Consider the following 19809-nt stretch of genomic DNA (forward strand, 5'->3'; position numbering starts at 1 on the left):
AAATAAACAGATATGGGCAAACTTCAGTTTGCCAAAAGGACCACAGGATTGACCCCAGAGCTCACGGAACAAGGGGGTTGCCCATTTTTCGCAAAGAAGCGAGTAGCTACCCACTGCGTGGTTTGATCCCCACTGCAAAGGTAGCCATTGGATTTATATTTGCAGTATAAATGAATATTCGTTCTTCTTCTGTGTCCTAGCTAAAACCAGTATCTTCAAGTTATGGTTCCAAACACTTCCAGCTTGATAACCGCGGCAGCTCTTTTGATCCTGTCTCTCTCTTTCTGCGTTTGACCCAGGACGCAAAGCAGCCCCTACAGAAACGACGCGTGATTCTTTCAGCTCTTACGGCTGACGCTACCGCGCATAACCCCTTTTATATCCACAAGCTTCTAAAGGATTTGAAGTGCTGTTAGAATGTAAAATAATGTATAATCACTGCAAAGGTTCAGATTTTCCTATCCACAGAGTCAGGAGAGCAACTTTTCCCAAAACTGAAGGGGGGGGGAACAACCCAAATCCTAAAACACTGTTAGTTGGAAAGACTACCATACACGCTGTTTCAACAGGCGTTCCACGCGGTTTTGATTTCTTTATGCTTTCCTACATAGACTATAATGCTAAACACCAACGAAACAAAGAGCACGGAGACATCAATGTAGAAAGTGATTCAGTCCCCAGCAACACTTAATCCCTGAAGCTTTCACCATCTTTAATAGGATATACCAGTGCCTGAACTCATGGGTTTGAAGAAAAAAACTGCCAAAACCAACCCAGCAGATCGCTTATTCAAGTGACCCACAAAGGATTCGGGAACTTCCATCTAGGTACACGGGTTTGAAATTGTCACAGCAAGGACAATGTTTTATGCACTCACAACAAAAGGAAAAGTTGAGTACAGGCAGGTGAATTCTGACAAGGTTGGGAATTAGGACCGAGCATGAGAGTGACAGCTGTGTCTGTACTGCTGCTCTGCAGCTAAAGCACGTTCGGTGATGATGCTCAAGAATTTACCTGAAAATGCTTTCCTGAAAGTTTGCAACACATTCTTAGCAGTTCCCTGTATTTCTTCTCTTTCTTTTTTCCTCCACTTTTGCTTTTTTAATCTCACTTTTATTCTTCCATACGCTTTAATTAAACTCACTGAGCTTTTGAAGTTTCCTATTAAATAAAAGCATATCTTGCACACCAGGTGGGCAATTACAAGCACTCACTGCTCTGGTCTGCTGCTGAATTTTTCAAATTAACTCACCTAGATCTTATAAGAGTAGGAACACATCATTAGACAACATTCAAATTCAAAGGAGGCATTAGAAAAAGTGAAAAAACTGCATTTCACTTATTTTTAAGATGTAAACAGAACTGATGATACAGCCACTTACAAATTATCGAGTAAAAAAGATGCAAATACCAGTAAGATATGTGGAATAAGTTTGCAGGACTGCGGTATTTTGACTGTTATATTTAAAGACCTAGTTACTGCTTTCCTCTGCTTCCTGCTGGAATTTTTTGGCAACAATAGTAGACTAATATAGAGTCAAATGAGATACCTATCAAAAGAAGCTAACTCAAATGAAACTATTTTGGTTTAGATTTTTGATTTTTATTTTAAGTTCTGCATATTATGAAAGCATTTACCTTGTATTTCATGTCTAATAAATAAGGATTAAACCAACCAAAAATTAGCAAATACTGTGTAGTATCAGTAATTCCTTGGGCCAACATGACAAACCCTTTCTGCCAAGACAGGCAGAAGACCAGCTTCAGTGGACCTCATTGAGCAAAATTAAGCAGCAAGCTGTTTACGCATTGTTTGTCCAAGCAAAAGAAACAAAGGATGCCAGCATCTCACATTGCATTTTTCTTAGATCACAGAATAGTTTGGGTTGGAAGGGCCTCCAAAGATCATCTAGTCCAATCCCCCCTGCAATGATGTCCTATTAAACCAAGTGTCCAGCTTGCTATTGATACTGCGCATTGGCTGATACATAGCTGAGAGAACCTCAGGAAGAGACAGAAACTTCATGGCAATTCATACAGGCACAGCCTCTTAATCTCAGTTTCTTTACACCTGCAAGATTGATTTTATCATGTATAAAACTGTTAGAGACAAGGTGTAGAAGTCCAGAGCCGTGGCGATCGACACCCTTGGGCAACCAGCCAAAACATTCACAGGGGAGTGGAAAAACCTGACATTTATGTAAATGCGTTCCAGCTCTTGGGACCTACAATCCTGCATGGATGTGCATTTCTCTTATGGCTGGACACAAACACATGACGACATCTCAGTGAGGCAACAAAACGGTTAGCTGATCTGAAAGACTACTTTTAAACTATAATGAATATACAAATTGCAAGGGCTTGTGGAATATAAGGATATCTGGTTAAGGGCAATTCAGAAAAAGACAAAAGACAGGAAAAGTAATAAATTAACCACCCAGCTGCAGAAATCTGAAGAAGCAGGCGAGGACAAAGATGACAAAGCAGCGATGGTACTGCTTTCAGAGCTCTCTGTTGATATGCATGGCTGGGCGGTGTTATGTGCCCATCTCTATCTCTGGAGACAGTGCTCAGCCTTGTTACTGGCTGGACCTACAAACGGCAACGGCAAAAGGACCAAATCTGTGCAAATCACAGAATCTAGTCATACTGACCAAAGATCTGTACCTGGAAACAGCTCCTCAAGTGGCATGGCAGAACTTTTTGGCTTCCTTTCCTGCTGCCTTCAGAGACAGCATAGTCGATAAAACGCGAGGATCTACACTGATGACAATTGTGAAATTGGCTTTTAATGGCAATGAGGGACTCTGCAATCAATTTGAGTTACAACAGGCTGCTCTAAATTAAGCAGCGTGACATAGTACAGCTGAAGTTTCTCCACACACAACTGACTTGCATTAGCAACGTTACATCCTTAAACAGAGAGCAGCCTTTCTCAAGGTACAGCTGTAATTATAAATACCTCTCATACTGTGAACAAATTTAGTTACCAATACTCTCCAAGCAGTTCCCAAATCTTAAAAATTAAATGACTAAATCAAGCGGTCACTCAAGCAGCTTATCCTATTAATCATGAGGAGGGAAAGATCTTATGATTTACAATCAAAACTAAAAATAATTTTCTCTCAAAGCTCAAAACAATTCACTTGAACATCCTTAAAGGAAACATAAGAATGAGACAGTTTATAATAGCTTCGGACAGACCTACTGAGGTTTGAATGTTGACTGCATGTGGCTTACGTGACTGCGTTTTTTCTTTTTAAACTCCTCCGCGATGGATAATTAAGGAACAAGTCTTGTCAAAGCATAGATTCTTTTGTGTGTGTGCTTTGTGGCCCCTCTGGTTGAACAGGATACAGATCTCCCTGTGCTTTTTTTTTTTTAAAGCACTTCTATATATGCAAAAAAATCCACAGTTTTATAGGAAGTCTGGCTGAATTTATTCGGGACTACTTAGTCTATGTAGGCAACATCACAAATGGTCAACAAGTCTACAAGACAAGAACTTATACAAAAGCTGTACGTAGCCTCGCCATTACATCATCTTTTCAGCGACATTGTTTAATCTTGAACGCTTATCACAAACTTGCCTTCCAGCAATCCCTGCCTTTCTACATGGTCTCATTGGATTTCCTAGTCACTGAGTTTATGGTAAAAAAAGTGTAGATACAATCACACTTCAGAGATACACATTCAGTTTGTCAAGCAATACAATACCTACAGTCCCACCATTATTTATAGAATAATTTTTGTATGGATCTTCTATATGGAACTCTCATTGAAGCTGGTGAAAATACAAGTTCTGAAAATAGATGAAAGGTACAAAAATTTACTTACAAATCATTCCATACCTACTAATAATTTGCTGAATTAACTTCCCTAGAGTTAAATTCTAAAAATTATGTGACTTGTTTAGGAAGTGTTAAAGATAAGGAACCATTCTACATTACTGAATTCTGTTTCAAGAGAAACTTAATGATACTCAAAATACCTTCTCTTTTTCTCTGTTCATGCCATCTAGATTACCTTCAGTATCTATCCTGATACATTTCAAAGAAAGTTAAATTGCCTTTGTTGCATACCCTCATCCAAGCAAAAAGCAAAGCTTATGGAACGGAGTTAGAATTTAATAAGCACAATAGAATCTCATAGGGAGGCGTTAATTGGGATATAGATGATCCCACAGCACTATACTACACTCTGTATCATATGTGATTTACCCCTAATATTTATAATGTAAAATGGATTTAAATATTATTTTCTTAATACCCGTCTCCTTGAAAGGCTACATAGAGATGGCAACAGCAATTAACATTACATAATATTCTGCATAATCATAAAAATCTTCTAAACTAACAGACGTCGGAAAAATCAAAATTGCACATTACTTTTGAAAAAAGTGTTTAACAAGGTAAGGGTCACGTGATTTTTGTGGAATAGGCACTTTCATAAAATGTGTCTTTAAACCATTTCCAACCCAGCCATGGTTGGGTGTTACAAGAAGTTAATTTGCCCTTTTCAGACCACCAAGCTTCTACTGGTTTTTAGATCAGATTTTTCATAAGTCAATTGCCCTATATGCTCTGCTGAATTTTTTAATTCCTAGGCTCAGTGACTTCAGAGTAAGTAACATAAACTGCTCCCATGGGAAGCTACATTATGATATGTGCTGAATTTATTCAAATGATAACAGGTGACAAGTCATCTCAGCACTAATCCTTAATCACTTAAGTGTATCAAATGTCCTTAAAAATAAGGGTTAGGCAACACGCGGGTGCTATGCAATCACACAGAATTAGGCTGAATTTCACAACAGATAAACAGCGCGATTTGTACGTGTGTATCTGTGGCTGCATACACGGAAACACACAGCAAAGGTTGATCCACTTGTGTTAGAAGAGAGGTGGACTTTCTACAGTGTGTCTAAGATATTTAGAGTGTCACATTTGATTTGATTGACAAAAGCAGCAGGGAATGCATAGATCATACCAAAGGCAAATGGATTGATTTATTTCTAATCAGCTCTAATAAGACTTATGGAAGCGGAATACAGACTTTGGCTGGTTTAGGTTATTTTTTCCTCCACACAAGTGAAGTTTTCAGGCCTGATTTCATAAGTAACACACACAGATGAAGTTGGGAAACACCAAAAAAGGCAGCCTTATAAACTGGCTAAAACTGGCTTTTTACTCATACCCTTCTCATTTAAAAGTTATCAATTTTTCTACTGATAAACGAGAAGAGTTATAAAAAAAAAAAATCTATCATTTTCTATTTTGAAATAATTATTTCCTGCTTGATTATGTAAAGCTTTTGGTCAGCATATACATTAGTGCTGCATTCTTCATTTCAATTCTAATCCTTTTTTCTCTATTTCACATTTAAAAACATGTGCAAATATAATTTTAGCATTGTTTTCCTAATGATTGTAGCCACTGATTACAAAGAAGGATTACATGAACTAAAGCCTTCTCTGCTTATTTGTATTTAACTGTAGGCTTTATGTGAGAAAACTACTGGAGAATATTTTTTCTTGTAATTTACTTTATACATTCTGAGATCTATGTTTATTTTCAACCCTTACCCAGTACATTAAAACACAACAAATTCAATATTGTCTTGATGTATCTTACGGTGACCAAGAAAAATATTTAAGTGAGCTATCTGGAGTTATCAACTCAGAACCAACACACTTTAAGGGAGAAGAAAATGTAAAAAATACACAGTCTTTTACAACTACAAACCCTCTTCAGTGGGACTTGATTTTGGGGGCCGCACTGGTGTGATGAGATTGAAGGTAGAAACTGCTCCACAGCAGGACAGCATAGAGAGGTCACTTTGTCTTGAAGGCACCTTTGTACAAATATTTGCAGCTTTACAGATTAAGAGCATAGCAAAATAATTCTGGAAATAAAGGGTGTATTTGAATGTCACTAAATCAACAAAAGCACTGCTGAAACGAGTTCTCATCGGGACACAACAAAGAGCAAATCACTCCTTAGGATTTCCTCCAGCTCTCATTTTTAATGGATTTCAAAAGAGAATCAAAATGAGCATATCTAAAAAGAAGTCAAACCTTACTTGGAAGCAGCTTAGAGGTTTCTCACAGACAACATGCAAAAGGTGACAGAAGGCCCTCTGCCCTATTTACTGCAGAATTTGGAGGCTTAAAGTACTTATGCTGCTTTTATGAAGCATGGAACACAAAACTTTCATCTAGCCATAGTCTTTAGGCTACACACTGTGATAAGACTGAAGGAAAGGTGGCCTGGACAAAAATCAATTCTTTTTGCTTGCAGCCAAATTTACTATAGTGAATGAAAGCTATAACATATTGACATTTCTGGCAGAAAGTTTAAAAAAAAAAAAAGCTGAAGAAAATAGAGACTTGTCATTCTAGTATGAGCTGAGCAGCTGAGGACAGCACACACAGAAACAAGAAATCATTACTAAAAGAGAACACAGTGGAAGCAATTTGAAGATATTAATTTTGTACCAGAACAGTATTTTCAGTGCAAGGAATCCAAGGTGGACTTGTTCCTTCCCTCGCTTGAGAAGATGAGCGAGATCCTGCAAATTAAGGAAGCAAGCTGTAACAGGTCAGAGTCGGACACCGTGTGAAAGAGTTCTGGGCAGACTTCTTCATAATTATGTGGAAGGAAGTAACTATATCTGAACCTGCTAGGAAACAGGGTTGATGGTTTTACAGGCTACGTTTCTTGAAAACTACAATGTAAATAGAAATTGATTCTTTCTCAATTAAATCATGTCAGTTCTATTTCTTTCGAATAAATGAGCTCTCTTGCACTACAGGTTATGTGACACTATAGGACCAGTTTATGTACGGAAAAGGCAGCATACTCAACGGTACTAATGTACTACGACTGTAATTGAAAATTCAGCAGTACTGCGCAGAGTAATTGAAAGATGCAAACAGCTTTGATCTAATATTGCCATTATCTAATATTGCAAACATCAACCTCTGCATCACATACACGGTAGTAGGAGTTGCTTTAAGATCATAAAAACAATTAAAATATAATTATAATGAATGTTCAAGTCTTCTAATTTAATTAGCCTACACCTGTTTTTACTACAGCAAATTTCTTTTAATGTTTTATATATTAAAAGCAATTATGAATTTACAAGCAATACAGCAGGGGGAAAAAAATCTTTTACCAGAAACAAATTTTATTCGTTTCAAAGTCTTCTTACAGAAACAACACTTATAATGCTTATATTGAGCAACACCTGCCTTTGCCAGCTTTTAGGATAGTCATACTAACTTTTGGCTGATAAGAATGGGAGAGAGATGATAATCATGGAATATTTTGAAAACTAAGTACGTACATTACAAGCCCTCAATCTGAGCACAAAGAAGGTATAAGCAAAGCTGTACGGTAAGATGTTTTTGACAATAAAGACACAAGAAACAGCCCTGTTTATCAACTCCGACATGCAGGTGAGGGATGACACGGGCACTGAAGAGGAATACACAGTGACAGGCTGCAACGTTCTTTGTAACCAAACTATATATAATTCAAGGCATAAACTGTATCTAGCATTATAAAATGTCCTTGGTCCAAGAAGTGATTATGTTGGAAAAGGAACAAGGAGCTCTAGTGCACATGAATGCAGAAGCGCCTGTGCCCATCTCCAGGTGGGATGACCTTGGCCACTGCTCAAGCTTTGCCACTGCTCTTTTCTTTCACACCTTCAAGTGACAGGGCCAAAGGCCATTTAACTGGATCTCCCACTTTCAGACATATCCTCTTCTCAGTTATGCCTTCCCTTCTTGCAGCTGAGATGATTTTTCTCTGCACGTACGCTCCTCTTGCAAACACTGAGCTCTTTGGCTGTACAGCTCCATTGCAGAGCCATCCACACCAGCAGCAACGTGGACAAAATGAAACCAAGCGTTCTATTTGCTTTAACCTTCTTCCTCACCCACACAATGCAATGCCATGTGTCCCCTAGCACGTGGTAAGCCACATCCAGGAGACATCTCAACACGTTTTCCATCCTACACCAGCTATCCTCCTGGAGCTATTCTTACCTCAGGCAATCTGGATTTTGGCAGACTGCTTATCCTGTGCCCAGGACTGACATGCAAGGTGGTCCCAAGCTGCACTAGTACTGCCAAAGCACAGTAGGCAACGTGATCCTACCGGCAAGTCTAACTGGCTTCCTTGTTGATGACGTACAATTAAAATTCAAGCTGCAATGGATTTAACAGCCACTTAAAACGTAGGTTGCTGAGATCTTCAACACTTTCTATTTTAAAATATACACTAAATGACAAGAAGAAGATTTCATGAAGAGCCTGCCTAGAGTGAATCTGTCACCGAGACATACATTTATGAATCATTTTAAGTGGTATGCTATCAACAGACCACCAGCTGGAGTGAAAAAATCTTTTGACTTCACAGTAAAGAACAGGTAATTAAACTAGAGCTCCTAATAAAGGTATTTTCCATAAAAATATAAAAATGTATTGCACAGCATTTTTAAAAGGCAAAAATCCAGAAGACAAAAAGCTTGATAAAAGTAATATAAAAAGATACCAGTACAATGATTCCAAATTAATGTCCTGGTAAGATAAAGACAACAAAGACAATATAATAGAAATATTGTCAAACAAGTATTGACATGTGGCTTTTTTTTTCAGTATCCCTTGAACAGCATTGTTCCATATGCCAGTAAACACTAAAAACTGCCAAAACTGGCCACAGCAGTTCTTGCAAAAACTGACCTCAGGCTTTGAAGCCAGAAGAAATAACTCCCTGACCCCTACTGCTTGAGCAGGCTGTCGGAGATGACAGGTGGCTTCGCCATCAGAGGGAGACAAAGTGGGACATTTCCTTAACTAAAAGGCATGGTCACTATGCAAGAGAGAACCCAGTGACAGGCATTGTCACCAACTGTAGAAGCTTTGAGGAAAACAGGAACGGAAGAATCAACAAGAGGAAAATGTAAGAGGCCAACGTATTACTTCCCTGATCCCCTTTCCTGTCTCCCTCCCTCTATTCCCCCAATAAAACATGCACATTTCAATACTGGAAAGAATTACCTCTACATGTGTTTCTTTCATCAGTCTGGCACATGCTGTGTGTAAGATAATAAGGAGAATGAATATGTTTTCCTCCTGCCAGATGTGATCCTGAGTCAGAAACACTTCAGCTGCAAATAAGTTCTACCAGCTCTGCAGGAATCCTTTATTTTATTTTTAAGTGACTTAAGTAATCTGAAAATTATTTGCATCCACAAATTTTCAATCACTGAATGGTTGGAGGCTAATTAGAGAATTATCTTTCCAGCGGGGAAGTATTCACACTTATTTTGAATTGGCAGGTTCTGCTCACTGTTAAAGTAATATTTGCCTATTTGTTCTAACAAAGTATGTTAATAAATGCACAGATTTTGAAAGAGTAGATAAAAACCCTTGGAAACAGAAATCCATTTACTGGTACACCTACATCCTGATGGCACCAAATGCTTCCAGTCAAAGAGCTGGAACACCTTCAGTCTGCCATGCCTACAAGTAACCCCATCCTTCTCCAGAACCTTCGGATAAATACACACCTGAAGATTTTGTAAATATGCTTTTTTAGCTTTGTCACAGACAGATATTTTTATTCTTTGAAAACATTCTCTTATTACTCATTCATATTGGCACAATTTTTGCCTATTCAATTAGAACTCCATGAGGATACTATGCCGTGGGTTTAAGTCACCTGATTTGTCAGAAGAAACAAATATTCTGGCCAAAAAGTACTAACTCCATCTAAGCTTCAGCAGAAACCAGAAAGGGTTGCAAGATCTTTCCTTGTTTGCATTGTCTACCCGAACTTCCACTAAGGTAGTTCAGCCAAGTCTTCCTCCATTTTCCTGAACACATGCTTCAGTTCCTCTAGTAGCTTCAAAACTTCCTATTCTAAACAGTTACAGAATTTTGGTGCTTACAAAATGTTGCTGAAGTTTTGATTATATCATTTCAGCAAAACTGACTTTTTCCATAAATATCCTGCAGGGGGGTAATAAAAAAAAAAAAAAAAGTAACCCAAAGTTCTCATCTAGTTCTACTGAGCAAACCTGGGTAGGGGCAGGGGGGCGCGGGCAAGGCAACCATCCCTATGAGATTCTCTAAATGATTTACAAGTTTTCAGAGTGCATTGGCACCGGCACCTTGTTTGCCCAAGTCACTTTTGAAAATCTCCAGTTCCAAACACAACAGCCGCAATTTAATTGCAAGAGCGTGGAATCTGTGACAGCCACGAAGTTTCTCACCCATGTGATGGGCAAGTGGCTTTGCCACTAGACAGAGAGCTTGGAACGGCTATCTAAGCTGTTCTTGAAACCTGAGCTAGATGATGTTTGCACTCATACTTGTCAGCAGCGTGGCCAGACCTCAGGATCTCATTAGCCATTGCATTTTAGCAACACAAACTAGAATCTCTTTCTCTTACCAAACAAAACCCCAAAATGTAACTTATTATTCCGTAACACACTCAGACTTCAAAGACACTCACTCAGAAACGCATTCAATTCTATCTTTTGAGAGGGATCAGTTCAGAGAGCTCAGTTTCACTATCTGCCCAAGCAAGAGCTTCACGTGATCTAAGATGGCATATTCTAATAGGAAAAACTGCCAGAATGATGAACATTAAAATAACTGAGCAGTGGGACTGAAGAGGCATTAATGTAACTTCTCTCATAAATGCAGGTCACAAATTATGAGGAGGTTGAACACATTGAGGAATTGAAAGATTTTAATCAGGGTAACACTAGTAGCATTTAACAAAAAGGAGGATGTCAGGGGTTCCAATTTCTATGGTTTCACAAACAAATTTAAATTTTCTTTTTTTCTTCAGGTAATGATGATACAACAGTAGTCCACCACCAGCCCCTGCTCCCCATTTTCCAATTGTAAACCCATACATTGCAAACTGATGATGACCAAAGACCCCCAGTCTTGAGCTGATTGGGCTGCATTTTGAAGAGTCTAAATGCAGGCCAGTACTTCCCTAACAAATATTCCCACAGACTACGGTTTGGCAGCTTCATTCCCATTAGGTGAGGTCACAGAGGAGAAAGACATCAATGTGCAGAGGAAAGTTTAACAGTTAAAGGGATCAAACTCCAATTAAGATGTCCTTGCAGTACTAGTTGCAGATATCTGTGGTTGCATTTTATGATCATTCTAGAACAGTGAAAAATAGGATAGCATATCTCAGGCTAGTGGAACAATAAAAGGTGTAGATAGGCCATTTTCCTTTTTTCATTTATAAATAAAGCTAGACACAACATTCTTAATAAACATACTTGCACATACATCCCTTCTACACAGAATCAAAAACAGTCAGAGAGAGAGAAGAGAATGCAGAATAGTCAATTCAGTAAAATTTCTCTGCCCAAAAAGACGCTGCATTCAGTGGCCCAGTTAACTTCTTCAAACAAGCAGCTGATTGTAACTTCAGACAGCAATACCAAGTGGCTAACATGATCATCAAAGCATTTTACCGACTGCCTTGAGAAGATTACAGTGTTAGAGTAAAAGTGATACAGAGAAAGACTGATGAAAGATGAATCAATTTCTTTTGGAACTGAGCAGTTCGGACATTAAAGTATTTGGGCAATTTTACATTAGAAGTCCATGTCAGAACTGGCAGTCTCAGTTCTAACATTTAAGGTCCTTTTCTCTGATTAGTTCAGTAAAATACTTCTAAGTGAATGTATATAGTATTATTACATAGCCAAAAATAAAGTTATAGCAGAACTAGTTAGTTGCTCTTTGCACTGTTAGACCACTATCTCGGGTCTTAGAGGGTTGAACCAAATTCTCTCTCATTTTCCAATACAACATAGGTAGCATGTTATAGCCTATTGGGTGAGATTTGCACCCCTTTGCCTAATAAACGAAGGACTGGGTAACATACTAGAATACAACCAGGTTTGTCACATCTGTGAAAACAAAAAACCTTATCCTGACCCCAGAAAATCGGTCAGTTCAATTGTGCTCCAAGAAATACAGCACATGCTGGTATTTGCACACGTTTATAATGTAAGCGTAGAAGCTGCAAGAATAAAGTGGACAAGGCTCTAAATAACAGCCAGGCAGCACAGGCTTTCCAGAAAGATGACCAGCTAAGCAGGGAAGGTGAGAGATTCCTGCAGTTTCACACCAAAAGCATTGAAAGGCAGGTGAAAGGTATCTGGAGAAAGTGAAATTGCCCGCAACCTTCCAAAATGAGAAGCTCATCCCCTGCTCTATCATCTCTGGCAAGTTCAAGATGCACGCATCCTTATATATAAGTTCATTTATAAGCGTTAATAAAATTCTTGACCTCCTTTTTTCCCCAAGTTCGACTGTAAATATTTGTGTGCTCCATCATAAGCACTGTGATGAAATGAAACCTCACCTAGAAGGTAACAATATTCTCGCTCCATAAAACATGATTTTGAAACTGTGCTAAAGGAGCTTCTGTAAATGCTTGCGGGCTGCCTATTCTAACCAACTAAAGACAGTACAATTCACACATAATTGCCTAGTTCATTACATCAAATCTTGTAAATATTTTATTACGCTGCTTTACAGAAAATGCTCTTGGAATCTGCCACTGCTGCACATTCTACACCTACTCAGCTATTACGCTCAAAGGAGGTGAGTGCCATCATCCACAGCCAAGAACGCGGTATCAGAAGCAATACAGCAAGGCAAGTAACTACAGAGAATTTATACTGGATAGTTTCTCTGCATGGCAGCTTAAAGATTTAAGCACATCTTGTTCAAGTTTCGGTTATCAGTGGCTCATTCCTTTAGCAGAATCCCCGCCCTGCAACAGGAGGCATAAAAATGGGCAACAGAAATAGCATAAGAGTAGCTATACCAGAAGCCAGCTACATAAGCCATACATTTTAGATGGGCCAAACCCCAGTATAGTATTATTTTTCCAATTAGTCCAGCTCTTCTGTTCCATACTTTAAACAACACTCTTAGCTTACTTGGTCCCGAAGTCTCCTATGAGAGCAGACAACAAATTAGGCATTGCCCAGAAACGTTTAATATTTTTGGATTTGGTTCCAGTCTACTTCTCTTCACTATAGTATCATGCAGTCAAAATTTATATGAGACTATCTTTCCACGTCACGCACAGCCTTCCTTCATTAGCTTGTCTTCTCCCCCTCCCTCTCTCAGTTAGTTAAAAAGCTATTAAAAATTTATGGCTAAAAATGATTAAGGTGTTCCCTCTCTATGTACTGCATCATTCAATGTATATTGGAAACAGACACGTGTCAGGTTGGATTAAGAACAGTTGACTGCAAAGCTGTGCTTTTGCTTTTGTTAAACAGTAACAACAGCTAAAAAAGGCAAGATTTCGGGTTTCATTTGCTTTTACTAGCATTTTCTTGTACTGTTTACACATAAAATACTGCTTTAATTTTTATATAAATGGTTTAAGTAGAGAACTGGTCTTTAAAAATGAGTATTTGTGGGAAAAGATTAAAGCTAATAAATTGTTGTAATAGTTGAAATGAGGCCTGAGCTATGAAACTGAAATGAATGATTCAAGCATCCATATTAGTTACAAGCACAATTTTTCAGTTAAGAAGTAAGATGCAGCCCTGTAAAGAAAACTCATACATTAAACCACTAAACACCTTAAAAGAAAAAACACACATATATATATATAAAAAAATAAAAAGTTAACTATTCAATCATTACTGCTCATAGGATGAAGAATTTACAAGCAGAAATGCTCTGTTACCTCCTCACTTATTACTGGAAAAGAGACTGGTCCTGGGTTTATTAAGTCAGTAACAGCGGGTACTACAACAAGACAACTTCTGAATATACTGAATAAAAATTCCCATTTGTCTCAGTTGGCGTTTAGCCCCTAAAAAACACTGGTATACTTCTATGAGCCAATATCCTACCTGTTCTCTTGGGCTAGATCTATCGATAGGAATAATACTTGTGGGGGAAAAACTGCCACTAGCAGAAACATCCAAACAGCATGGCTGGTGTCGTTTGGAAGGTTGCACAAGAACTTTGGCTTCAGGAACAGAAAGGCAGAACTCTCAGAACTAAAATCAAGCAAAACCCCAAAGCACACATTCTGTACCACTGCTTGATTTGATATTGCATTGGCTTGCATTTGGATTTTTATGTTTTTGTGACTGAACTGTGACCATATTTTTAGTATTACAATTTTCTATGGCACAGAAACCCTGTTTATAGCAGATATTTAAGTTTACTTTACTATCAGTATGAACTGATGGTTCACCCATTACATGTGATCACTTACCATCACCCAACTCGTGGTGAACAAGATTTGGAAAATTCCTCCACCCTTCTTATAATCTTTACATAGCTTTTTCTAAATATGCACCTTGTTAATAGTGCATAATAGTGCATAGCCAGCTAAACTATTAGCAAAACACAAGACTTAAAATGAGTTGCAGGAAAACTGAGCTACCATTGTTAAAAAGAAACTCCCATAAAGTTAACAGTTCTTGCAAAATTACAAGGACTTAAGTTGCCATGTCCACCTGGATGTTATCAGCAGCTATATTCTATATTCAAAGGCTAGAATAAATGCCCACATAGTTCCAATTACAGAACTAAAGTGCTTACGATATTCATTGACATCCGAAGCCAGAGCCTCACAGCTTTTAATATAAAACATACAAAATATTCTGTTGAGTAACTGACTTCAGTCCAATTCTTTTTGCCTACCTTAACGCTATGTTGCAGGAATACAGCCTAAACATTCTGCATGTGATATGACAGCAGCTATATGATAATTGTTAGAGTTGCGATAGCAACAGCTAGAAGAGAACAGCAAAATCACAGTCTGGAAAGTTTAAGTTGAAAAGAATACTGAAAACCAGGATTACGGAAGTCAATAGCCAAACTTATGATTCCATTTTTGCTATTTAAGAAAGATGTTTTGATCTGGGACTATTAACCGTCAAAGGTTTTGATGCCGACATATTTCAACTGCGTAATTACAAAATGTGAGCATCTAGAAACTAACCACTTATTTCATCCAGCACTCTGTTTTCTTTCTTCTTTAGGATCAGGAACAAAAAGCTCCTTTATCTTCTGGAGTCCCTTTTCACAGGCCATTTACATCCACATGTGTGTATACATATATTGTCATAAGCACTTCAGGGTACTTTTATGCCTATTTTAAATAAAGGAAGGGTTATTTTAGACAAGGAAAGCATAGGTCCATCTATGAAGCTCAGAAACCCGTATGGCAAAAACAGCTGAATGCTAAACAAGCGTACAGAGAGTATGAGAGAGTGTTTACCTAAACTTCATCAGCATGAGTCAAGTTCCACACTATTTTGATGAAAAATTAATTTTAAACAAAACGCCTGACTTGTTCTACTTATTTGGTATTGACAACTCCAAAAAAAAAAAAAAAGCTTCTTTTCAGTCACATTAGCCCCTGCAGGTTTTTGTTAATTAACGCAAGACAAAGTTGGATGACTTTTCTCACCCACAGCCTTGTGTCTAAACTGCCACCTAAGCAGTTCACTTGTTCTCCACTTACCAGGGGAAGCCGTCTCAAAGTCACTCTAAGCTGAACCTCCGCTTAGGCGCAGGCCGAGCGCTAGAGAGCATCATTCATTTCATAGAGGCAGTATCTCAGATTTCAATCTATATCAATATGGACATGCAGTCTACATACAGCAACTTGGTCTGAAAAACATCTCTTGAATCAAGCGAAACAGTACCCATTTTTAGGAAAAGTGCGTGTTAGTATCAGGTTAACTGCTGGCTCCTCAACGTGTCCACAGAGCCATGTGGACATCTACGGTGGTGCTCAATAGTGCAGATACTACATTAGGTTATGATTAAATCTCTCCATCATAAACAAGAAGTAACATTAACAGGTACTTGTTAGCACTGAATCACATCTCTTTATTGCAACATTTCTCTTTATTGCAATATAGTTTTAATTAGCGTTTACAAGACAGGCCTGTGAGATCTGGTGCAGCACGGGGCACACAAGATGGGTTCTTAAGGCATCCACTTCTGTCTATTTAATCATTATGGTGATATACTGAACACCATGCAGGATATTAGACATATTCATTAGGATATTATCTTTGCTCTCTAGGAGGGATTTTATTTTTTCATATTACTTAAGTATGTGCTGTAGAGTTAACCAATGTTAAATACGCATAAAACCAAGGAAGATTAAGTTCAATCTGTGATTGCATTTCATAAGCTTATACTGTTTGAAAAACTACAAACTTTAGATAAAACCCTTGCTTTTCACTCATGTTCTCTGTCCTTGCTTGATCCCCCAAAATATCCCCCAAACCAGCTAGCAAACTATTTTTCTACTTGTCCAAATAAGGGGGGAAAACAAACAAACAAACAAAACCCCAAACAACTATACATCTGCATTTCATATGTAAACTTTGAATCCCATGAAAGGAATACATAAATACCAGTAGTTTTCTGTCTCTGCAGAGCAGCCAATAAAAGCAGAGCTTATAAGGTCTTTTTGTGGTAGGAAAGGCTCCATAATCTATTCCCAGCAATAATTTGATTTAGACAACCTCAAATGAAACAAGCAGCAGAGAAGAAATTGCACCTCAGAAATGTTTTTCTCCGAGTGTTTCCCAGGATTACCCTACTTTAACTATCCTTGCTGAAGATTGCACCTTACATCAGAAACTAGCACTTAATTTGCAAGTATGATCCTTTATAGTCTTTCCAATTACTCATCTTCCCTGACTTCTCAGGTATCACATATGAGTAAAGACTGATGGATAGAGCTGGGAAAACAAAACAAAAAAAAAAAAAAAGAAAAGAAAAGAAAAGAAAGAGAGGACAGAGAAATTCAGTTTGTAAAACCTACTTTCCCAAATTGTGAACATTTAGTATAGTGTTGTATCAGCCACATTTCAGGATCTTCCAATTCATTTAGAAGCTTTTACATCAACGTGTTCTCAAAAATAGAGTTTAAAGAGCATTTACAAAAATATCTCCTTGATCAATTTTTCTGCTTTTTCTCTCAAGTCATGCATATTTTTATGCTAGACTATTTACAGTAGAGCGAATCTTGAATCACATAGAAGAGTGAGTCTTGTATTATGAAAGCTTTTCTGGATTTAAGTTGGCAGTTAAGCAAAATAAATTTTAAATTCACACTCTGATGATGTAGAAAAAGCAACATGATGAAATAACTTTATTATTTTTCTCTACAAGCTTGGGTAATTTGTTCTGGTCTGGATTAAAAGCATACCTGAGAAATTTTCACATTGGAACAAGTTACATTAAGAAATAAAATGGAAGGACAAAAACTTCTTATAGGGAAATGTAAACACCTTTTCTTTTCACTCTAAAACAAACAAAAAAAAACATTGGAACCTTACTGGCTTTGTACAAAGGATAGCTTTTCTCTAGCATTCAATTCCAGTGAAGATACAATTTTATCCCTGTTACACAGCCCTGTGTGTAGAAACGGCCATTTACTTCTTTTCCCTGACTTCCAGGTGCCAGTTGACAAAATTGTATCCCTGATCCACACACAAGAGAGTTTTCTCTTACCGTGAGTTACGTACAGTTACATTTCAAACGTGTCACAAAGCTATGCTGAATCGGGAAGCGAACCGCTTTATCCATAGCCACAGAGTTAGAGGGAGAGTCCCAGAGATGGAAAACTCTTGTCCATGAAAGCTAAAGTAGCTGCAAAGCTTTCACCAATAACATACACAGATTCAGGCTCCGTACAGTAAATCTCTTCATCACTTTAGATACTGTTAAGAGGTGTACTCTGGTAATATTTTAATATTTATGAAGAAATCAACAAAATCAAGAGATTAAAATATTTTCCTAGCAGTTTACCAGGCTTTACACATATTTCCCTGGTTTCAGCCAGGAAAGAGTCCATTTTCTTTCAAGTAATTACTGTAAAATGAATGTCAATAACGCATATTGTTCTAGTTGTGGCTAAGCAATATTTATAAGTTTCAAGGACTCTTTTCCGTTTCCCACAGAAGCTGAGAAGCAGCAAGGACAGAACAACAGAATGGCCAATGGAATATTCTGTACCATAGACGTCACGCTCAGGACATAAGTGGGGGTTGGCCAGGGAGGGCAGGGGGCAATCTGCGATCGCTGCTCAGGAAGGTACGAATTCCATTCACCGGGTGGTGAGAGTGACTTGTGTCATCATTATTATTGTTATTTTCCTTTTCTGTTATGTTCTGTTAAACTGTCTTTATCTCAAGCCATGAGTTTTTTCTTTCCCTTTCCCCTCCCTCCTTTTCTCCCTCTTCTCCCTGCCCTTCTGGGGGACAGGGGAGAACTGTATGAGTGGCTACGTGGTCCAAGCTGCCAGCTAGGGTTAAACTACAACACATATCAACACCCACCACCCAGCAGGACATACTACATCCTAAAGTTTCCTAACCTGCTATCAAAAGTAACTGCAGTAGCTGTGTAGCAAACCTTCAGTCATGTTTGGCATTTTAACAGGTTGTCTGCTACAGGCACGTAACACTGGAGCAACAGGAGTAGTAAGAAAGGCAGAACACTACCATCAGTCTTCATTATGCTTGAAGCATCGGTAGCAAGCCAGAGGTAGCAGCTTCCGCTACTCAGACACAGCACAGAGATACCCACGGTAAGTTTTCTCCTTATTGCTACTGCCAGGGACTACAGTTTGTTTCTGGGACAATCCACAGGTTTTAAATGGCAGTAGATTATGTGGCTTGCACTAAACGCTTTTTCCTGCTATCATCTCTCCTGCACTGTAACCCCCTCCAGGCACAGCAGCGTATTTACATTTACCACGTTACATATGAGGAACCAACACCTACTGCCATTACCACAACAATTCATCCAGACCTCACTTCAGCATAAAAGATCTGCAAGGAAAGAAACAGCTGTAATAAGAGAATAAATGACAATACCACAACACAAAATAACCCTTACTTACAATGGGATCCACAGGCTGCTCTTCTTTCATGCTCAAATTACAATGTAAGCCTCTGCCGGGGCTGCTGCAATGGCTCTAACACCAGCAATAAACCCATGCACATTTTTAAATCACCAAATTCATCTCTCTGAGGGTGAAAGATGTCTCCAAATCCACAAGTCACATTGCCTATCCTGAACCTGTCCGTAGGTCAGGGCTCCAGCAATACCTTTAGTCATCCAAGTTTTAATTTTTCTTTAAGAGAAGTGAAAAGCCCCCACACTTTCCCCAGCAGGTTTCCTATGGAGGCAGGGGAACAGCAGCACCCAGCCTGCCCGGCTCCCAGGTGTTCCCCATCCCTCTCTGCACAGCCCCCGCACAGCTGAGCCTGGTCAGCAGCTTGGCCATCAGTCAAAGAGGTAATAAAGGTCAACATTAACTTCACCTGGGCAATTTTGGCAACATGTGTATCAGGCATCCCTCTACGAATGTTCAAATACTTAAACACACCACTGGCACACCTGGGTGGCAAGGTCAGTAATCTACTGAGACTGAAGTATTAGCTATCAAGCTGCAGAAAGGAAAATGCGTTCCATTAAGAAGACAAGGATTTTAATTTTGAATAGGCGACTCATCCTTCAAGGTTACATGTTGCAGTGATAGCGCAAACAGGAAGGAAACATAATATATCTGCATAATAATATTTTATTAATGATATTAACAGAGACACATCAAAGCCTTCTTTCACAGAGGTTTGGTATATCCTCACCCACCCAAGCAGGCAGGAAAAGCTGCCTCCATGAGGAGAAGGTATTAGATATGGTCAGCCCCCTTTCACCAAAAGATAAAATGGGTTTATATC

The 19809-nt window shown here is 38.5% G+C and overlaps 1 protein-coding gene across 4 annotated transcripts in view; it reads right to left on the minus strand.

The window, feature by feature from the left end:
• Window positions 1-19809, minus strand: part of NRG3 (neuregulin 3) — a 413049-nt gene that overhangs the window by 290672 nt on the left and 102568 nt on the right. For 2 of the 4 annotated variants that reach the window (XM_074593382.1, XM_074593381.1), the window contains exon 1: window positions 2668-2753. The exons of the other annotated variants lie outside the window; for them this stretch is intronic. In XM_074593382.1, coding sequence (XP_074449483.1) covers window positions 2668-2692 — 25 coding nt within the window. In that variant the 5' untranslated portion in view covers window positions 2693-2753. Of the gene's footprint in view, window positions 1-2667; window positions 2754-19809 lie in introns of those variants that run through there. 4 annotated transcript variants of the gene reach the window in all.

The sequence above is a fragment of the Larus michahellis genome, chromosome 6 (genome assembly GCF_964199755.1).
Source record: "Larus michahellis chromosome 6, bLarMic1.1, whole genome shotgun sequence".
Lineage (NCBI taxonomy): Eukaryota > Metazoa > Chordata > Aves > Charadriiformes > Laridae > Larus > Larus michahellis.